Genomic DNA, 22,955 nt, shown 5'->3' with positions numbered 1-22,955 from the left:
GCTCAATTTTTTATTCCTTTTAAAATCGAAAAATTTAACTCATTTAATTCATCAGTTAATAAAGAAAAGCCCGTGCAGATCCGAACGGTGCACTGTGCCACCAAGGTTTGGCACTGCTTAGCTATAGACTGAAGCACCAACTAGATTTGTTGGGTTGCCAAAGCATGATCGTGCATTGCAATGTAGTAACCAGTGGTAGTCCTAGAGCAGTGATTTCTTCAACCGTGTTCTGTAAATCGCTGCGCGATGTGCAACAGCATTTTCTGCCACGAAAGCACGCAATAGGCCACGCACTAAGAGCTCTTTATTCAGCACTTCGGGAAGCTTTCGAGGCTGAGAAGAACTTGATTGCGCATTTTTCATGCCAAAGGCTACCGCACCTTGGGCTCTATGGCCTCCTCCCCTAGATAGAACGCCTTTGTAGCTCTAAAAGACAGCAGATTGGTCTCGGATCCATCCAAAGGCCCCGCAGGAAGTTTTAGCGGCTGCCCCTCTCCTGGTTCGACTGAAATAAAGCGCGATACACATTTATTGGTATATTAAACTCTTATTTGCACAGTAAACAGGCGTAATAATTTCAGCACATTTGAGCAGCTCGTTCTGCTTGAGTTGAATCTCATATCATAAAACAGCTGCGTCAAGACCAATTGCTCTTGGATCGGTTACGTCACATTTTAGGGCTTCAACGCTGAGCGAAGGAATACGACAAAAAACATGCCTGTAAGTAGTATTGTGAACACGGAAGGATGGGTGAACGGAGTGAACAACGCTATCACTGAATTAAGCAGGGAAGATAGCAGTGCTATGGTATGTCAGTTATTGCATTTTCTAGATCAAACACTTGTTCTGTTTACCTCTCTGATGAACTTCTAGCTTATCCTTATTCGTGACCTGAATGATTTGTACAATAACTACTCTACATTTAGTGCAGTGTACCTGTCCACTGTATTTGGTTGCTGTCTTGCCATCGCTACTACTGCAAATAATTAACGGTCGATTTTCTCACAAAAAAAAAACGCTTGTTGTTTAGAAGCTTCTTCAGGATTAAATAGGGTGCCTGCCACAAGTGTGCCTGTTGCCATTCATTCCGTCGCCATTCAAGTGTGCCTGTTGCCCGACAACAACTAAAATAAATAGGCGCTATGCATGAAAGGCACACCGCTCCCATTAGCGGCAGTGTCTGTCGAAACATCGACCCAAGGTCGGCGTGAGGTTGGCGGTGGTAGCGATGCTGAAGTCGCCGTCTGAAATTCATTCATATTAGGAATAAAACTTTCCAATCTTGTCGGTATGGATACAAACCACCGAAAAAAGAAGAGGTGGCGAGATGCCTTATACTGTGAGATGATTGTCCACACGACACGTCCAGTGCCGGTGATGGTATATATAGCATACCCTCACACATGCGCTCTCCAGATTTCCAGTATGGGTCGTTGTTTACATGTACATGCATTCCTTTCTGCTGAACTTTATCACTGCTTTCAATCGTTTAATCACTGCGTCCTTCTAATCTCTACTTCCAGTATAGTTCAGCTCAGTTTACTGCCACATACGTGTTAAACTAGGGACTTAATGAGCATTTCCTTAGCATATTCCCTCCGCTTCCTTTGCGCCACTAGCCGGATACTATACGGACACAATGGAATGCTATGACTGTACTCTAAGCGGTCTCGTCGAAGAGAGTAAAGCGACAGCCATTTCCGTATCTGCTCGTTCGGCAAACCTCCGCTGACGCCGTCATTGCGCCCCCCCCCCTCCCCCGTCCGAACGTAATGAACGTAATTAAAGGAGGAATTTGGGCTAACGTGTGACATAACGAGCAAGATCTAACCACAAGAAGGTTTTGGAATTTTAAATATCTCCTGTATCCCTTTTGAATTTTTGACTCGCACGACCGTTGCAACCGCAGCCCATCTCTTGCGTGTTTCCTGAACTCGTCTGCCGCGTTATATCGGACGCTATTGCCTGCTCAGCGGTGCCAGTCGCAGTCGCGTGGGCGTCGTGTTCTTTCATGCGGTAGTGAAGTCGCTGCTGCGAGAGCTACGGTGGCGTTTGGTTTTGCGCTCATAACCTTCGAAACTGCGAAAAGTGCCGGGAGACTCTTACGGATACGACAGGAATCGCTACATGCTCATGTTTTCTCGGGAGCCACCCCTTATTGCGGCCACACGGACCAGTAACTCTAATTTAGTCACTGCTGTTGACGAAGCGGTCATCGTTTTGTAGCGATAGCTACATTACTGTAGCATTTCGAGCCTTCAGCGTGGCTGCGCCGCCACGCTGTCACGTGGTGCGGAGCAGCTGCCGGCGGCGCGGCGCCGTAGCTGATCACGTGGCTCGTCACGTGTTTGGTCGTGTGACCAGCCACGTGGTGCCGAGCAGCTGCCGGCGGCTCGGCGCGCCGGCGAAACTAAGCTGCCACAGTTCTGCACATGCACCGTGTCAAGTGGGACGAAGATGAAAATGGAACACCGAGCGAATCGGGGCGGCGAAAGATTAACTTTGCCATTCAACTGAGCAAGTTCCACTCGGCAAGCTATAGCTATCGCGTCACTCCAGGTTTAACCAGAGCTAAACCACCTTCAATTTTTTGGTCCTCAGAATAGTAGGCATATTGTAGGAACGGATGATGGAACTGTATGTTAACCGAATTCTGTTAGTGCCGCCTATATTAGCATCCGTGGACAGTGAGGGCCGTTCCGTGATTGTGGTTTGTTTTCATGTGTTTAAAGAATACTAACCAATTTTCTTGCAATTATCTTAAGCCACACTTTGCATGTGTCAAATTTCGCGCACTCACTGTGCGCGCACGCACATTCATTGCGTGAAAAATGCAAGAAATTATCCACTGAAAATATCAGTGGCGCCGTTTGAGATAAACATAACAACGCCGGTGAGTCGACACACAATGTCTGTATTGTACAGAATGCTGGAACATAGTCATATAGCGAATTTTGAGAAGTCTTCTCTTTTTGACTAAAGGTAAATGGAAGCATGCATCAAAAAACGCGCAAAATATGTGCTCTGTACTCTCTAAATCGGACCAGCATTGCAGTTACCAACGTTGAGTTGCAGCACGACAAATTCTAGCTTGCGAGAACAGCAACAAAATGCTTAACGAGAACCCAAGTAAAACGCGGCCCGCCGCTGCGGGCAGAGCACGCTGCCAACGATACATCCGCCCACCATTCCTGTCGGGCTTTTTTGACCAGTCCGCGCGTGAAGCAGATGGCATACGAGCACCGCCTGCACCATCGTGTTTCGGTCGTTAGTTGGCATGGAGATTAATACGCCATCGTTCCGCCGTCGCCCGCTATGAACGTAATTGAAGGAGGAACTGGCGCTAGCATACGTGGCCAAAGTGACGTAAAGGAGCTTTCATCGCGGTTGCCCAGTTGCACGTGCATGAAGCGGCAAGTGGCTTCGCCTACTCAATGAAACAAAAGGGAATTAAGGAAACCATTTCTTTAATCACCGTCGTATATACCCTTTTAATCATGGTCGCCCTATGCTTTGTTTAAATCTGTTGCGCCTATCGGAGGCTAAATGTACATTGAGACAAATTCGAAGCAAACATAAGGCGTGAATTCGAATGATAGGAGACAGACCGACAGGTGATCATTCTGTATATTTGCGAGAGGAACCCGAGGAATGGATAGTTGAAATTGAGAAATATTCAATGTTTCAAGGTGTCTGCTAGAACTGTTGACGTGCTATAAACATGGGCATTGAAAAAAATCTGTCGTTGGTCCGTCCAGTGCAAAACAAACTGATAGAGGTACTACTTGTGTCGATGTGTAAGGAGGCTAACTGAACGAAAAAAAATAGTCCCACGTTAAGAAGTCAGTGACAAAACGCTGATACGCAAAATAGAAACCTATATTTATAGATTCAGAGTTGGTGCCGTGGTGTTCCTACTATAAAATATTCAGTCAGAACCACGTTGCCGCGATATCTCCGAAAACCTCGCGGATACAGCTTTTGCTCTAAGAAAATTGAACATCGGATACTCACACGAATGCCATTTGCAATGGCAAACGTCGTTTTTGCAGAAAGCTTCGAGATTGTTCTTGTCCGGGTACTGCTGCTGACATTGATATGCACACCTTGGCAGCAAGCACGCTAAGAAAGGACGAGATGAAAAGAGGTTTTACCCGCCACTCAGCAACTCGTGAACTAAAAAGCAAAAATGCTTGGCAGTTACAAGGGGCTCCTGCCAATGTTTTGCAATTGTGGCGCAAGACGACGCTAGTAGCCTGTCACTAACGCTTTACACAATCTCAAGTCACAGGCCTAGCAAGAGAGAGCGGAAAGTGGAAACGAAAATTTCTACTTTCAATTTCAATTCAAATGTCCACTTGAAAACTGCGCACTTAGATCTACATTACACTTCTGCGAAAAGCAAATGATATGCCGAGAATGTCGTTAAAAGGTTAATTACAAGAATTATAAATGTACTTTTACAGAAGAGAAAGGCCTACTAGAATACATTGCGCGAAATACTGCAAATTCAGCGGCCTAAAGCACCAATGACAACAAAGTGTCACGTCGCCTGTATACCTATGCGAGCGAGCATGTCATGATTGCAAGATGAAGAGCCCGGACTTAATTGCTCACTCTCTAAATCATACGAGACATATGCCGCATGATTTGGCGGCATGATTAAGCAGTTGCTCAACTCATGAACAGAGACACATCTGGGACGGCAACGTGGTACTCAAGAATAATTAATATTTTTTTTTGCAACCGAATAACGCGTCTGTGTGCGAAGAACTTGCTATAGTAGTTGTGTTGATATTTTTTGCTTTTTGTGAGTTGTGCTGAAGAACTATAAATGCAGAGATGTGGATAAATTACTGCAGCAGAGAACTTCTTCAGGAGAAAAAAAATTCTTGAGTCGGTTTTGCCATCTGTTGGAGACTTTAAGTAGCAGCAGCAGCTGCAGTTCTTTCATTTTTCGGCAGGTGGCAATAGCAGGTCGGCACACAGCTGAGCTCAACATCTGCACATTTTTTGCCCGTGCCTCAGAAATTGATTACTTCTTGTTTGAGTAAAACAGAAAAATCTAGATAAGCGAGGCGTTGCTAATTCGCAGACGCTTTCGGTTTTATGCATACGTGGGTAAAACAAGAACGAAGTAGAAATGCTTTGCCGCCATCGGAAACCTTGAAGATGGTATCTGGCACAACGTACGTGTTTGAATGGAGTGCCCTTTTTGTGATTCGTAATCAAATAACGTTGCTTATCTTTCTCAGTGAGTAAAAAGTTATTGAACTGACAGCCAAATACAATCGTTAGAGCCGCAGAACCGACTTGAAAGTATAGCAGTCTGATTTCAACAGCTAAGCAGCGAGGAGTCAAAATAGGAAATGAATTCCCGAAACGTTTCGACAGTTGACTAAATCGTTGACAACGCTGAGATTGTTTCATAGCTGAAAAGGGTGCCGGATAGCAAATGGATGACTTCTGCACGTATAAAGATCGCCTGTTGATGGCGGTATAACATCAGATATATTGTGGGAAAGTTGAAAATGACCAGACAAAATAAGGGGAGGGGTGTTTCAACGCTCATGTTAAAAAACGCCAAAAACATGGACACAACGAGAATACTGCCGCACAAAGCCATTGAGTTGCACCTCCTCGCTTCGCAATGTGTTGACTATTTCTCCGCACAAAGCCATTGAGTTGCACCTCCTCGCTTCGCAATGTGTTGACTATTTCTGGTTGATGCGCATGGCTGAGAACCATGCTCTCAATGCCTTCTGACTTCTCGAATTCTTTGTTAAAGCGAGATGAAAGGTATCAATTAGACTGTGTTCTTTTCACATCGCATTTTTTTTTAAATTAAGCGTGCCATTTCTCCGGCCAAAAGAACAAAAATGTCCAAATTAACAGCGAAGCACTAGCTTAAATTTTCGACGAATATTCATCGGACAATAATGTTTCTCATTCTCAGTTGCCTCGAGTTGACACATATTGCAGCTATCAATTGGTTCGGTGGAATGGTGACTTAGGTCCAAAGGACACAGATCATATGAAATCCTATTAAGACCCATTCAATAATGAGGTCATCCGTGATATACAAAATGGTATTGTACTGTCTGTGCTCATCACTTCCGGATGAAGTCAGGCTGAAAGCCTGAAAGAATACTCGTGTTTTGTAGCGAGAGCTACAATACGCCAGCTTCTCGAGCCTTCAGCGTGGCACCCCTATGCTCCGTGGCCACCCCTTGACCTCCGTGGCGGCGCTGTGGTTGGTCACGTGGTTGGCCACGTGACCGGCCACGTTGTGCGGAGCAGCTGCTGCTGCAAAAGCTGTAGCAGCTGCAACAGCTGTCCGCATGCGCCGTGTCAGGGGGGGGGGGGGGGGGGGGGGGGGGCTTTGGACCGGGGAGAGGGGAATAGACGTTTTTCAGTGTATTCACTGAGGCAGTATTGAACAGATATAGTAATCTGAAGACATTTCGGACACTGCACTACACTGCGTGGCATGGCGTCCTGTCCATAAGCCCGCTACCCTCACCTCAGGGCCCTAGGCACGGGCGCAATACTGGGACCAATGCGCCGCCTGGGCCTACCCTACACAGACGCCAAAATATTTGCCACTTTGAAAATCAATTCACTACTATTTTTCGTTTTATTTGTAGCATGACATGTATGTAATTCTATGCTCCTGAATTAAAGTACAAAACGTAAAGGCCCATTCGATATCCGTTTTCTTCTAAACTGGTTTTTCTTGAATACGTCATTGTATATATGGAACCCTCTGCAATGCAATATAAAGATCATTCTACCAGCATTTTCGTGTCCAGAACCAGGAACTGTATCCTATATCCTGTAAATTTTCAATTTGGTGTCCATTTCGTTCTCTCCCATTGGTCCCTAAGATATACGCAGGGCTTTCGAGCATCTGCGAGAAGCGACCTATCCGCTGGGTGGGTGCCGACCGGACCTAAATATTGGAAGCATAGCGCAGCCAGTCAGAGCCAGTGGACAGGTCCGATCGCCCGCTATTGATAGAGCGCTGTTACGCACCTCGCCACTGGCTGCACATCCCAGCCAATGGCAGCTAACAGTGAGGTCCTATCGCCAACCACTGAATGGTGCGGTCGCTTCCCACAGACGCTCGAAAGAAGCGGGCATATCTGAGTGGCCAATGAGACAGGACCAAGTGCACTTGAAATGGTCAATGGAAAACAGAAAGCTTAAAGAACACGGCCCAAGATCAGTTTCCGAAAATTCTCGACGTTTTGCTGTGACACCATCAGTAAAGTATAAATGAAAAAAATTACATTACTTCACTGTTATAACAGTGGCTACATAGCAGGGTTCAATTTATTTCTGGCCAACTTTTCTATCATCCGTATCATAGCGATCATTTCCACTACCTCCACGTCAAAACATAGGCATTTCCTATACCCCTTAACAATTCCTCCCTTTTGCAAGATGTGGCACCATATGCCTCAACACTTTTAAATCTGATCCCCACCTGATTCCCTGCCGCTCTTTTTTACGTTCGCTTTTTCAAAAAATCCACTCCTCTATCTTACGGGATCATCAGTATTCTTTCATACGCATTGCACAACTACGCTACGTCGGTTTATTGTTTCTAATGCTAGAGCGGATGTGTTACTTTCATTTCTTTCTTCGCTTGTGTTGCACTCCGCTGTTCAATAGAGTTGCCGCGATAATTTTTATTTCTAGAGCTCACTGCGGTATCCTCATTTTATTCCCATGTATTCGTAAACTCTATAGGCAATTTCATTGCAGGTAAAAGCTCCACTATCAAATGAAAATGTATTGAGATTAAAATACCTGTCCTTGTGCTCTCCGTACACATTAAGCATTCTGAAGGACATGGCGACATAAATATGAAGGTATGAGAAAAAAAGTACGCCACTTACTTTGGAAGTAGCCGCAGTAGCAGACATTTTGGGTGCAGTTTGACAAAAGGCCGGGCTTTCCGTTATACTGCCGCTGGCATATCTCCAAGCAAGCTTTCTCGTTGCAAGCTGCAAAAAGTAAGATGCACTGTAAGGGTGCACCAGGATTCTCGTAGGGTATCCTTAGTTTCACGAAACTGTCGAAGGAAAATACAGCATTGTTGAAGCCCTATAGCCACCTCCACTTGCCACTAGCGACAAACGCAAAAAAATAATAAATTTACTCTTGTAATTATAAGAAACTACCGAGCGCCGTGAGAGAGTGGGCAGACATGTTGAAGTAGATGCTCTACCATTCCTAATAACAGAAAAATATCCTTTATATTGTGGTTGCTGGGATGACACGGATGTACATTTCCTTTTCAAGCCACCACAGTGGCTTAGTGGTTATGGTTCTAGTTTGCTGACAAAGAAAATATGGCTTCGACCCAGAAGGCGGTAGTCGCATTTTAATGCGGGCGAAATGCTCGAGGCCAGTGTACTGTGCGAGGTTAGTTCCACTTGAAGAACCCTAGGTTGTCGAAATTTTCGGAGCCCTTCATTAAGGCGTCCCTCATAGCCCGAATTCCTTTTTTACGAAGTTATACTACCATAAACTATAAAGTTTTTCTTTTTAGGGAAAATTGTTAAAACTGTATTTATTTTAGTAACACGTGATATCGAAAATGTTTTCCTCCAATAATCGCTCCCATCTGAATGCCAAGCATTATAAGCGAAATTTTATTTTTGTAGATATTCCTCCTAGTTCATTCAACTTTCCCCCACCCCTGTGTTATGCTCGAAAGGGAACTGTGGATAAATAGGTAGATAGCTCCTATGGCCATAGAAACTCACAGATGACTGCCGAACATTTAGAAGTCGCACAACTTTGGATGTCCAGCGCCATAGGGCATGTAGTACCAGCAGCACAGACATTTACTAGCCTTAGCCAAACTTATCTGGCCTTGATTTTTTTTCAGTCTGTTTCTTTTTCTTGTTCCCCGCATATCGTCTGATAATAATCGTGACTGCTACTAAACAGGACATGAAGAAAATAGTCATTTAGTAGACGCCAAAATAAAATGCGCCTAATGCTCGAAGATCATTCTTGTTTTTTTTTCCTTCGGCAGTGAAAGGATAAGATTCAGAATAATGTTTATTTAACATCATGTCGATGTTGGGCGCGTCCACAAAAGCCAGTGAAAGGCTTGACGAGGCCGACGCACCCCAGAGAGGCACTGAAGTGGTACACAACATCAGAGCTCTTTCAAAGAACAAAAAAAGAAAAAATAACAGATTTGGCATTAGCTGTACATCAATTCGGACTCCTTATTTAATTGATGCGGGAAGATGTAGCTCAACATTTGATAGGCGTAATTTGTTCGCCTCCTAGGTACATACCATTTTCTGTTGCTCGTGTAGGGTATTTTGGATTTTTGTATTCTATACATGACAGCTTTACCATAAGGCAATTATTTTTATTGACACTGGATTTATAACGCGGTAGAAGTAAAGTTCCACACAGCTGTGATAAGCGGGTATTTGGAAGTTCATGGAAAACCGGTTCAGCCTGTCCTAGCCGAGGAGCATTCATAACATTTCTTACAGCTTTCTTTTGAAGGAGATGCAAGCGGTTAATATTTGTAAAAGACGTGGTACCTCACACCAAAAAGCAATAATTTACAAAAGAAGAAAACAGCGCCAGAGCACTATAATATATCTCGTTAATACTCTTCGGCATGAAGTATCTCAATCGACACGGAATACCGCCAACCTTTGACAGCTTGTTTATCACCATGTCGGCGTGATCATCCAGCTCAAATTCTCATTAAAAATAAAACAAACTTTTAACCGCTGCTACAATTTCAATAATTGATTTACCGATTCTTAAATTGAGTGGTGGCAAATTTGTCAACTAGTTACGAGGCCTGAAAATCACAGCTTTCGCTTTTGCACTGTTTATGTTTAATACATTATTTTGAGACCATTCTAGGAGCGACTGTGAACATTTTGTGGCTTGTTTCTCGAGATGTGCCAACTGTGCAGCCCTAAACAATAACGTGGTGTCCTCAGCGTAAATGACAATATTGGAAGATTACTAATACAGACGATGTCGTTAAAAAACAAGAAATAGCAATGGCCCCAAAATACTACCTTGCGGGAGTCCTGAAACGATGCGACTAATGTAAGATAAACCATTATCTATTTTTGCTTGTTGCGATCGAGAACTTAAATAAGACTGAATTTTGTCAAGAAACTGTCTGCGCGAACCGTAGTGCCCGAGCTTAGTCAACATTATTTTGTGGTTAATGCGGTCAAACGCTTTTGAAAAATCGATGAATATACCAAGAGTAAGAAGTTTCGTCTCAAAGTACTCTGAAATTGGCTCTTTTTGTGTTCGCAGCGCGGTTTCCATTGATGGCGCCACTGGAGCTTACCCGCGAAGTTTAAGCTCATTGAAAGTTTGCAGGCCGACTTCGAGCCCAAGCAGTATTCAAGTGTGAACCCACCTCGTAAGAAAAACGATGAGCTATGGGGGAGGCGTCGCAGCGCTCATAGCACGCTGAGCGATTCTCACCACCCAGTCTCTTAGCCTTGCTTATTTTTTTCTACTTTTGTCTTTGCAGAGGTGTCGCAATGTTGCATCGGGTGCAAGCATTAAATGCTATGCGCTTGATACTGTAACAAACCCTGTCTCATGTGAGCTTCATTAGCCAGTCAGAGCTGTGATTCACCGCGATTAAAGGTGCCGTTTTAACGCAGTAATTTGTAATATTAGTGGTCCTGGTATCGACATGGTAATTTTCATGTTTACAGGCCGATTTTATGTATAAATGCAAATTACGTAAATGCGATGAGCACCCAGGGACGTAGAATATATTACAGCAAACCACGTCGTGTATTTTGTGATGGCTGGCACGAAAAGAGTGCTCCTCTAATCGCTTTCTTGGCATTTACGAGTTTTAATGCTTATAAACAATCTCCAGGGAATGGTTGTTTGCAAGAACAAGAACAATTAGCAGTATTAAAACGATTATTGTTTCAATAGGCATTGAAGTGCGTATTAATTTGAAGAAAATTAAAGGTAACTGCACTACAATGATCGCTAAAGTGAATACGTATGTTACTTCTCCGAACCGTTTTCTAAGTTTGGTTGACTGTTCAATAAAGGTATGCGAGTTGTCCCAGACAGGGTGAAAAGCTTGGATTGACAGCAACTTTCTGTGTTGCGTTCATAAGAAGTCAGATTGATTTACTACGGTAACTGGCACACAATGGTGCAGTTGTTGCAGCTTATGTTTGATGACTTTACGTACGCGTATGAAAATGGCAGGTGCACTTGGCATTTTCGCATTTCCCGGTGACATCTATATACTTTTTTCCGTAGTACTCCTTACACGTGCCGTTGCACTGGTTCACGTCGCAAGTACCAGAGGTGCTGAAATGGTAAGAAAACGGCAATAATAATTCGGTTACTCGGTACATGCACAAGTAGTCGCCAAAATGTGGTATGTCATGGGGTTTCACCAACGGAATAAAAACAACCTATCTGAATTTTTCCCTTCGTCTTGTACACGCCCATCAAGATAGAAAGACGCAGGAACTCTGGGTACACTTCCTTACCATCGATCTTCCTGGTCAGCGGGGCTAAGTAACTTGGCTTTGCAGCTGAAACATTGTGCTGTGTTCCTAGAAATAGGACAATGTTTTTCACGCTCCCTAACTGATAATGATTTTGACCTACCCGAAAGACTTTCCTTCGTTTTACCTTAAGCGTTATTTTTCATCGTGTGGCTTTGCAAGCGTATTGTGCGAATGAGACAAAAACAAGCCATTCACAATGCCTTTCCCTTGCAGAAAATAAGCGCCGAGCATTTCTCTGTTTTTACTTTATAGCATATTCAGGGAACCGTTTCTTACGTGCAGTCAGCTCACGTCCACTATGCGTCAGGGTTTCACGCGGAGTTTTAGGAGGAATTTTGTAGTTTTGTACCCAAAGATATCAATAACGAATCACATTAACAGGTCTCATTGGGACAATTCAATTGAGGACCTGATGGTCAACTTAGTGAAGAATGGTTTTAGCTATCAAAAACGCTAACACCACTCAATACATTCTTGTCACATCTAAGAGCGGCTTTGTTTTAATGTCGGCTGCAAAATAGTGATTAAGAGTGTTTTTCTTATGCCCTACAGCAACCACACATCCCACAACAGGGAAGGAATCATACTACTCAATACAACTCAAGAACGACGTGCAGATGCTCCTCAAAGAAGCCCCTCCAGCTAATGGCGCCGACTGATTCTACACGTGTACCGAATGTGCCGCTCTCCCCTATGGCCGATCTCCTTGCGCCAGCTAGTGTGAAATCACAGGGAGTGGCAGATGAATGGGGAATAACCGCTGCTTCACCAGATCGGTAGACGCAATTGGCTGAAGGCTCTCCTTATGGAGGAACGTCGTGCTTGATACTTATCCATCACTATTCAAGTCATCAATTGAAGCAATATTATGCCCTGCTTGTTACCCACTCCGTCAAGTGATACCCCTTCAACGGGGCCTTTGAGGTATTAATAAAGCAAAACAAAACAAAACTGCTGCTTGTTTCATTATTTATTCTTTATTCTTCATCCAATAATTACCCCGCATTGCCAGAAGGCGTTAAAGCAGGGGGGCTACAAATTTGCAAAAAAAGACATCTTCATTAACAGAGCACACTTGCACTTCCGATAACTGATTCCACTGTTGCACAGTCTTGACGAAAAATGATTTTTCAAGCAAGTTTGTCCTGGCACGGTATTCTCGAATTTTGTAAGAATGATCATGTCGTTTTGAAACGTAAAAGGGCTATTTAAAATAAATTTCTCGATTTATGCCGTTTCTATTGTGAAATATTGAGTAGAATAATTTTGCCTTAACGTCCTTCTACGAGAAGCAAGGGATTCCCATTGCAAATAATTTTTCATTTCCGTACAGCTATCTCTTCGCCCGTACCTTCCCAAGGCAAGCCTTGCTGCCTTGTTGTGGATTCTCTGCAGCTTGTGAATCAAGAATTGCTGTGCAGGGTCCCATACAACACAGGCACATTCAATGATAGGTCGCACACACGACATAAAAACCGTTTTCTTGGGGTTTTGTTGCGAACACTTTAAATTACATTGAAGGAAATTCAGCGCCCTACCAGCTTTGCTAACCACATGATCCACATGTACACTCCATGAACAGTCATTAGACATCATAACACCTAATTATTTATATGTGTATTGCTGACTAATTATTGCATTATTTATGTGATACTGAGCCAGAATTTTGTTCTTTTTTTGTGTGAAAAGTAAAGGTGGGCTCATTCTGCTGTATTCAAGTACATTTTCCGTTTCAAACAGCAATCTGAGTTGCACCCGAATACGGGTATTTTCTGTTTAATAGTTTCGCCACGATGCTTTAGGTAAATACAGGGAGAACAATCTGCTCACAAAACCGTCCATCCAGCTGTACATCGTGATTCGCAAGCTAGCAAACGAATGCCTCCTGCATGTAACTGCACATCATTTTCGAGCCACAAAAGTGTGTTTTCCCCGTAATAGTGCCGGCAAAAAACTAAATTGATATGATTCACGCACACAAAATTCCGCATTCCGGTCTGTCAAAGGATTGTAAACTTTGTTTCAGTGAACCGGAAGAGTAAATTGTGCATGCTTCGCGAGTCCAGGATCACGACAGTCTCTGCCAGACGAAGCGGAAATGCTCTCCGAAAGGCGTGGATGGTTCTGTACGCTAGGCGCAGCGCGTGGGCTGCACATCGAAGCCCCAGATCTTCGGCACTCTTGAGCGCACTACCTGCTCATTACGAGCATAGGATCTGCGCTCGATAAATCTGCATGCAGAACAGCAGCAGAGCAAATTTCTAGCGTACAGCTGCTCTAGCGCATCATCCACACACGGAGGGCGATGTTAACAGTCGTGTCACATAGACGACACAGAATTGAAGAGACAGATATCCTCAGACTCAAAAAAATAAACGCTCGTCTAAGCGGACCTTGCTCCTGCTATCGACAATACAATGACGCTGCGAAGACCCACGCGACTCAACTCCTCTCCTTTGGCATGCGCAATATGATGGATGCAATATGAAAAGGGAAGAATTATATTACCTGCGCGTAACCCCTCAGCGCAGCAATTTCCAAACTCGCTTCGGCTCCATGGTGACCAAAACGGCCACCTACTAGAGCGAAAACATTTATACGAGCGTACCTATACAAGCTTTGCTTACCTCTGCCCGAGAGCACTATGCTATCGCCGCAGCCTATCACGCCTCGTGTTAATCTGCAACACATTCTCGCACTGTGCATTACAGATCGTCGTATTCATCAACCTCTATCTGTGGCGCGGACAGATCAATTCAGCTTGCCCTCGATCAGAGCTTAACCTTAGTCTAATGTAGTCGCGAAACGAGTCGACAACCTAACAAAGCAAATCCATAAGCCACCCTGGCTAAACACATGCTTTTGCACGTTCACTCGGTTTAACTACGTTAAAGCCCTACCAACATTTTTTTTTACAGCGGTGACCATCCGAAACTGCGGGCCGAAGCAGCATGTAATACACACCCCGTTTGAGTGCCCTCTCTAAAAAGCATGTATGGATCGATATATGCAAGAGAAATTTTGAAGTCTGTACGCAAAACGGTTGCTCTGAAAGAAACGCGAACTCCGAATTAGTCAGACAGTCCGCACTATGATGTTGAAGGCGTGGAATGTGCGCTGTGTTATCGCCGCTAATCCACACTTGCTTCCAACTGCAAGGCTTGCAATCGCGCTGTCAGAAGTCTCTTGCCTTAAGGTGCGCTCGTTGCGATGACAGGAAAGTATGAAAGTGAAAAAAGCGGAGAGGATAGATGCAGGAGCAGACAAAAACGTATGTTTGGGCTGCTGCGTAAATTGCTGTTTTTCTACTTTCCTGGCCATGAAAACTACCATCACATTGGAATCAGCGGCAGGTTAGAACCGGCTATTGTGTTATTGTTGGCCCCTGTGGTGCTTCAGAGGACGTCTATAACCTTAGCTGTGCTTTTCTTACAAGGTCAAGCTATAACACCTGCGGTCGCAGTGGCTGAGAGCGCCACAGTCCTCGTCGCCACCTAACTACACGCAAGCGCCACCCAATAGCTCGAGCAGCTCATCGTAGCTAGAATCTAGGCCTTCCCACGCAATACAAGTGGGTAACACGCCCTATTACTAACCTGCCAGTAGTCACCCTTACATACTTACTCAAATGGCGTAAAGATTCCCTATGAGTTCTTAAAGATAACTGCCAGCTGCCTAAGCTAGACCCCGGCACGAGTAATGGATCGCAAACTTAACGCCTGCGCTTGCTGCTATACGTGGCTCTCTTCTGTTCTCTTGAAAAAGCTGGCGCAACAAAATGTGACCTCTTGGATGGTTAGGTAGCCAGGCCTGAAACCTGCGTACAACCTGAGCATGCACTTATTATATGCAGGGTGTTCAGGCGCGATCCTCAAAGAGCATGGCGGGAAACCCTCCGACTTCGCCGCTCACTCGATAAGAGGTTGGTTTCTTGTATTCCAGTTAGACTTACACCTTCAAACCCGACCGAAAACCGACAAGCAAACCACTCCAGCGACTCATCTCTAACCTCTAGCGTTGACACTAGCCCCCTCATTCTCTACGACGTGATGTTGTAATGCGCGAGCATCCGCCAAGTGCCAGTGCCTAGTGCTTAGTGCCAACAAGTGCCTGGTGAGAGCACTGTCTTTGCCTCCCATTTCACGATCACAATCTTGTGCTGGTCCGCCGTGAGCGAGACATAGCAACCCATGCTGTGCTTCCCGCTGAAGAGGTCCTCCCACGAAGGTGAGACTCTAATAAAATTGCTCTTTCCATCTCAATTCTCGCGAACTGATTGAATTGCTGTAGTTTCATGTCTATTTGTACTTAGCGCTGTTATTCTCCTTCTTTACGAAGAAATTCTCTGGAAACAGCAGAAAGGTAACGTCGGTGGTATCCTATACGTCCTTCGTCTCCCTGCAGCTGCGGTGAGCCGGAAATAAATTTTAATTATGCGCAACACACTGCAACGCCTCAGTTTCTGCTGGCATTAATATCTAACATTAAGGTTACTGCAGCCCACGTATCGGGACTGAAAGGCTTTACCTTTCTTAACTATTCCATGTTATGGTTAAAAAATAATGACAGCATCAAATTACGCTCTTTCAATGAGGAATATTGTAGTTTAGTAACAACAATATCTATGATGTTTTGACAAAAGCAGCTTACCTCGGCATTTCTGAAAAGAACTTACGCACTCAACAAATACTAAATGTACTAATTGTTCCATTCTATTTTATACATATAATTATTTAAAGTGTTGCAATAGCTACCGGGCAGTGTTTCGCAGGTTGAAGTTTATGGCAAGGTTGATACTTGTTGATATTATGAAAAACAAGATACATTCTGATATGCTCCCATATTCGTCATTAAGAACCAGTTTGCTGAAGTAATATGAAACACCCTAAATAAAATACGATGTTTGCGTTCCAATGCAGTTCTTACTTTAGTTCCGCTGCGCATTGTAGTATAGCAAGGTAGGGCAATAGTGACATCGCTATGGCCAGGAAGCGCATCATCTCAGGTTCCTATCGGTGTTCTGAAACAAGACAGAAATTGGTGGCTGAAAAAAACACATTTGGTCTTTCAAAAAGGCACGCCTCGATGCAGGTACCTATTAAGGTGTAATGTATTCTAGAAGATCACGCTAAAATGGAAAATTTTAAACAGATCTGAACGTCGTTATGACGAAGTTGAAGGCGCCCGGCAATTACTTCTTCATAGCCCGTATTGACGTAGCTTACAAGGTTAATCGCCATTCTTTCGTTATACTTCATTAACACTAGCGTAAGGCTCGGTTCAGTAATTCATTATTCAGTAACTCTATTCTAACCCTATATGCATGCGCCGTCTTTCACATTAACTCAGTATTCAGTAACTCTAATGTAACCCTATACGCATGTGCCGCCTGTCCCATTCAGTGAGTCAGTATTCAATAACTCTATGTGCGTGCGCCGTCTATCGGCGCAATGGGTGCGCCTGGCTCAGACGAGGCGTGATGACGCCATCCTGTTGAGACCATCTCTCGGCCGCGACAACAATGACGGTCGCCGACAGACTTTGGATTAATGAAGCTAGTAATGCTCTCGTATTAAACACTGCTAAAGAGCAAGCAATCACTAGCAAGCTATTGATCGCTGTAAAAAGAGTGCGCTTTCAAGAATAATATTTAGTGCAGTGTTCCACAGCAACCCCCGCGTGCGGTAAATTTTTAATCAGGCAGTAATTACTCATTCGCATCAACCCAAGCGCAGCCAAGCAGTGTGAAGGAAAGCTGTACAACTGGCAAGAAAAATGCGCTATAGAACCTGCATAACTTTCCTCTGTAGCCCTTTGGCTGCGCTTGCGTGTATGCTAATGTCTAATGACTCACATTATACAAATATACACTACCCTGGGGATTCGCACAACACTTTGGAACAACAGCCTTTCTCCTTCGAGTCGCCGATCTATTCTGTCTCTCCTACAGTATGTAAGCTTTCCCGTGTAGCCCAGTTGGTATAGCGACTGTGTTGGTGAAGCGGCGGTCCCAGATTCTAATCCCTGACGGGGCAGACTATTTTATACACTACGAACTATATGTGGTACCTGTATAAGTTCTATTCTAGGCGTATATCTACGCTTGGGTGGATGGCAATGAATAATGCCTCCCTTATTAGCACAATATTTAGTGAAAGCCGCAGCTCACAGGTTTTAAGCACGGTGACAAGCAGACTCCAGTTATGACACGAAGTGCATAGTGAAACAGCTTGATACCTTAAAAGGCTAAGCACAGGTGATTCCTTTGTTTCATGTTCACGTTCTTGAAGGGAATACGGTTTAACATTCGTTATAAGGAAGTGAAGGGGGCCGGTGATTACTTCGTTGTAGCCAATGCTCGCCGAGCGGCCAAGGCGAATCGTAATGGCTTTGTTATATCCATTATTTCGTTACAAACCGCTTCGTTATAACGAGGTTAAACATTATTAGAGATTCATGGGTCATGTGAATGACGTTTTGTTGCACTCAAAACGCAACCATAATTCCATAAGCTTATGAGACTACGCTGTAAGTTCGAGTTATCCATGAGCTTCCTAAGGCTTACTAAATTATACTAGGCTTGCCAAGGTATTCCGGACCTATGGATTAGAGGCACTTGATGGAACGAGGAAGCTGGGCAGGAAACGGGACCGTTTGGAGTTCTTTAAGCTCTGCAAGAATGCTTCTTCAGTGAATGGGCTTCCCGCAAATAGCAGATTTTATATATTTTTATTAGGAGGAAGCGGCGGTGGCCCTCACTCTCACGGATCCGACGTGCACCACAGTTCTCTGCGACTCGCGGCAAACGGTCAAAAACATCGCCAAAGGATGGGTCTCACAGACAGCTGCCCGAATCATGCGAAATCGAAAAGTCCAGTGGGAGGAAGCTTTTCAAACCAGAATCCAGTGATTCCCGGCGCACATGGGAGAAGTATCGAACATACATTGCAGCCGAAACGAGACAGCACACGCCAAGGCGCGTGAACTCGCGAACCGCGCCGGCGACCGTAGTCCGGCGACCATGGGACAGCACGAAAGACTGTTTGACCACCTTCAACGAAATTACCTAGGCCCTCTGCCTGGCCCGCCGAACCTTCCCTCCGCCCAACGACAAGCTGGACAGGGCGCACGCGGTGGCCCTCAGACAACTGCGGACGCTCACGTACCCCAACCCGGCACAATACCACAGACTCTACCCCGGAACATACCCGACAAATATATGCGAGGTCTGCCACACTGCTATAGCAACTTTACCCCACATGCTCTAGGGGTGCAGCAAAAACCCTGACGGTGCTAACTCCGGAACCCTCCCGCCGCGGTGGGCCGCTGCCTTGCGCAGCCCCAGTCTCGTGACCAGCTCTGGGCCGTCCAGCAGGCCCGCGAAGCGACGGCAAGGCAATACCTCGACGTCCCCACGTGGGAGACCGAAGGCCCTGTCGGCGAAAGCTCTGCAGGAATTTTAAATAAAGTTGTAACCAACCAACCAAAAAGCTTCTTTCTATCACAAAATAAAAAGGTATTGAATTCAGAGCTGTCTGCAGTTTAGGCTACACATTCAAGCTCAATTTACACTGTAATGTTCATTGTTCAATGTTCACTGTAACTCAGAGACACAGAGGTCTCACGTACATAGCTTTTCTGTTTTAGCGAAACATTTCCTACATCACGCTTCTCAATTGTCGCCATGCGGCAGACGAGCGCTAGAACCGTAGGAGCTGGCTGCACGAGCAAAACTTCTCTAACCTGAACAAACTGCGAAAATAAAACTACCGAAATTCTTAATAAACTGAATTTTTCATATCGTAGTTTTCAAACATGGTTTCGCTTCTCCTTAGCGCACTTAAATTACTCCGCTGAGATCCATAGGTCTAAAACGAACTGGCAGCTTACCAGACATTTCTTTCTGTTACAGAGGGTACGTGCGCGAACAGAAACAAGGAAGAGAAGGGTACACAACACTGCAGTTGTTGCGTGCCATCCGAATTCGCGCTTTTGTTTCACAGTTATCCATGTGGTAATGAGCACCCAAAGCGCCGAACAACGTGTTTTCATTTTTCCCGTAGAGCAGCCAGCTGCTTTTGCGAAAGGGGAATGTGTCTTTAGCCAGTTAATTTCCCGTAACTGCAATGCCAGAACCTGAACTTCGCTTCCGGACAAAAACGCATCCTAAGTGGAGCTGCCATGTCGACTGCAGCCTGAAAATATTCCAGGAGGGCATGTGAGGTTTCAAGCTCGGAAGCTGCTAGCGAACATGTCAGACTCTGTAATAAAGGGCGTCTATCATAGCTCATATAGCTTAACGGCTGTCTTGAGGCTGCTCAGCCTAAGGACGCGACAGGGAATCCCGGCCGGAGTGGCTAAATTGCGATACAGGCGAATAGCAAGAACGCCGCTGTTCTGCACTGTATCAGAACAAGTTAAAGGCCACAGGTGGTGAAAACTAATCCGAAGATCTTTCTCCCTCTCTTCGCACTATTTCGTCTCTTATGTCCTCTGTGCAGTTTTGTAACGTCCAACACCGCCTTCCATCATCGTAGTTGATAGCAGCGCACAGTGAAACATGTCAGAGTAATTACGATAACATTTAAATTTTAACGAAGGAATGGGGCTGCCGTGGTCAAGCTTCGATAGCGCTACACTGCGCCCAACAGTCAGAAGCTGTTGCTGGGTAGATACTAAGATGGGCGGCCCCAGAAAAAAAACCAGGGTACTCTACTATAAGACGAGAAGTGTAGCAGACTTACATGAGAGATTTGCAGCACAGGATGATCTTCAACACTGTTGACGTTGTGCCCTTGGATCTACCAGGAGAGCCACTGGCCTTTCCTAAACATTATCTTCTTCTCTTCGCATTCAAAGAGCGAGGTCACGTGCTTATGGCCGTTGAATATCCCACGTTCTAGTTTTGTCCTTTCTTGACGTGTACGTATCTAGCAGTCATTTCATTTCTTCAAAAAGAGTTATCTGCAGTGGACATTAACGTACGACACTGGAGTGACGAAAATGTTTGGATGCTGGGGTGTAAATGTGATAAGAAGCATGCGACATAAAGGAGCCTGAATTCAACGATGATAGCAAAAACAGCCAGGCGCTGGCCTGACTGATGCGGCGGTGCAACCCCACGTTGCACATCAGCGTGTTTTTGCACATGCGATCTCTTGCAAATTTTGAAGAGTGTGGAGCTGCAATTTGTTACAAATATAATTTACGGCGCGTATAACCTCTTGGGACGGCTTTCGTTTCAAACTGAGAGCGCATTTAATATTCCTTCTTCCAACGCAGTGGCATCAGTGCTATACGGTCACTTGAGAGGAAAAGGAGGAAGCAGGTGCCGAAATAATTTTATTCATGTTTTAGTAAGGAGTCGAAGGCAGGTATTGTGCAATTAATGCCGCCAGCAGGCCGGTTCTTGCATCTTTCTTGCCCAGATGTGGTCTCTTGACGTAAAGGTAGAGACGGGTTTCCCAAGTTACTTTTGGCAGGCGTTAGCTCCCAGACTGTTGCTGATCTAGGTTTCCGTTGTTTTAAATTTCTATCACGGTAACAGGCCGCGGCTTTGACACCAGGCCAACTACGGCGTCCGCATATCTGTACGCTGAAATTCTATAACACTCGTATAGAAGCTTACGTGAAATTTAAACAACCGCACTCACCCCACATAAATATGGCCCTCTGTTTGAAAAAGTGGCTTGTATCCAAAAGGTAAGCACTGATTGGAGGAAAAAAATTACTATCTTGCAATAGCAAAGATCCGCACATACGTTCTTACACTAAGCAAGTAACTGCAAAAAAGATAGGAATTACTGCAGGGCAGGAAAAATGTTTTCAATAAAGGTGACATTGCGGCTTTCTGCTTTTAGGGTTGTGCCTTACCAATACTATTTTCGTGTTTTTTGGTACGATGCTTTGGCGAATGCTGCAGGTTGAGCTTTCCTCCGTATCTAGAATGAAAAAAAAAGTGAAAGGTTACAAGCAAGAAATCGTTGTTTGCCTCTTTATTTTTCCTCCTCATGTTGTTCGCATAACACAATAAATCTCATTTCCAGTAGCAAGAGAAACGACAGAAATCTGGCAAAAATATGAAATATTTTGCCGCTTTGTCTCAGCGACAGATTTTTCTGCTGTTTTGTGGGACTTTTCTGTACTGTTTAGGTCTGTATTCGTCTGGTAATGTCACTACAGAAAATCATGTTGTTTATACAAAGGTTTCTGTAGTCACTACTTGTTCCTTGCCCAAAGCATTATGGGACATCTGTTGCGACAACAGAAAAATATTTGACGCGTTTTTAGACTGGCCTAAATCATTCATTTAAATCTGTGTGCCACAACCTATAAAATCTTCCACCCTGCGTATATGGCGAGGTGAAAGCACTGGCACAATAGCAACGGAACTCGCTAATTCCGTGATTCAGCGTAGATTAACGTTCTATACTGCAGAAAAAAAAATAGAACTAGGAATTACAAATTAGAAACTAGAAAACAGAAACTCTAAGCGTGTCCGTGGTCTCACAAAGGACCCCGGACATGCTTGAAAAACAAACTGTGGCGCCGAGAATGTTCGGGTGGCGGGCCCGTCAGCTGTCAGGTTGACAGCCTGGCCGTCATAGTTTACAAGCATTCAACCGGTCATGCACCACCCCCCTCCCCTTCCAGGCAAGAGTGACAGTGGCGATGGCCGGAGAAAAAAGTCATGAGCCAGTGGGAAAATGCGAAGGAAGACAGAGAATGTCGCAGTTGGCAGAACTCAGAGGTATGCTCCATCCTTAAAAGAAGCATTGCCTGAATGGGCGGGAAAAAAGACAAAATTCTGTCAGATTTGCCGACGAGAAAGGCCCGGGACGACACCGCTGGCAGTGGGTCTTCGGGGGCTCCAAGCGGCCAAGCCTTCGGGAAGACGAAGAGCTTGAGCGAACAAGGTCCACTCCGCAGTCGCTCCGTTTATTCCGACGAAGACTCCGACGCCAACGCAACGGCATGTCAGATAGGGCACCCTAGCCTATGCATCATGTATGCTCGATAATATGCAATTCTTGAATGTATCTCTTTTGTTCTCAGTCGAAGAGTGTCTCTTTGCCTCTCCATCCCGCGTGGTCCCGCACAGTATGTGGGGTCGTCACTCGCGACGATGAGACAAAGAGACCCTGTTTTACTCACTTAGGAGAATAAAACTATATTTAAGATTTACATCTTAAGGAGAGTCTGGACCGCACAAAGTTACATGCTGCTGCGTTGGCATCGGAGTCTTCGTAAGAATGAACGAACGGGCTGCGGAGTGGACCCTGTTCTTCTGCTCAGGCCTGTCTTCTTCCCCGGAGGCTTGGTCGTGTGGGGCCCTGGAAGACTAACCGCCAGCAGTGTCGTCTCGGGGACTGCTCGTAACCAAAAATG

General features: G+C 44.9%; 1 protein-coding gene across 1 annotated transcript; it reads right to left on the bottom strand.

Moving 5' to 3' along the window:
- Positions 1–291: 291 nt before the first annotated feature.
- Positions 292–20,408, bottom strand: LOC144105244 (uncharacterized). The gene is made up of 6 exons (XM_077638388.1): positions 20,312–20,408; positions 16,494–16,587; positions 11,240–11,361; positions 7,905–8,012; positions 4,015–4,122; positions 292–505 (listed from the first exon to the last, which is right to left on the bottom strand). The coding sequence occupies exons 2-6, from the start codon at positions 16,565–16,567 to the stop codon at positions 372–374; spliced, it is 546 nt and encodes a 181-aa protein (XP_077494514.1). The 5' UTR covers positions 16,568–16,587; positions 20,312–20,408; the 3' UTR covers positions 292–371.
- Positions 20,409–22,955: the final 2,547 nt, after the last annotated feature.

Source organism: Amblyomma americanum, chromosome 9, assembly GCF_052857255.1.
Source record: "Amblyomma americanum isolate KBUSLIRL-KWMA chromosome 9, ASM5285725v1, whole genome shotgun sequence".
NCBI classification, from domain to species: domain Eukaryota; kingdom Metazoa; phylum Arthropoda; class Arachnida; order Ixodida; family Ixodidae; genus Amblyomma; species Amblyomma americanum.
This window is presented reverse-complemented; position numbering and strand designations above follow the sequence as displayed.

Coding starts and splice junctions, on each gene's coding strand:
- LOC144105244 (XM_077638388.1), bottom strand. CDS start 16,567: ATGATGCGCTTCCTGGCCATAGCGATGTCACTATTGCCCTACCTTGCT. Junction 8,013..11,239: donor CACCTGCCATTTTCATACGC/GTACGTAAAGTC, acceptor TACTTTTTGCAG/CTTGCAACGAGAAAGCTTGC. Junction 4,123..7,904: donor CTACTGCGGCTACTTCCAAA/GTAAGTGGCGTA, acceptor GTCCTTTCTTAG/CGTGCTTGCTGCCAAGGTGT.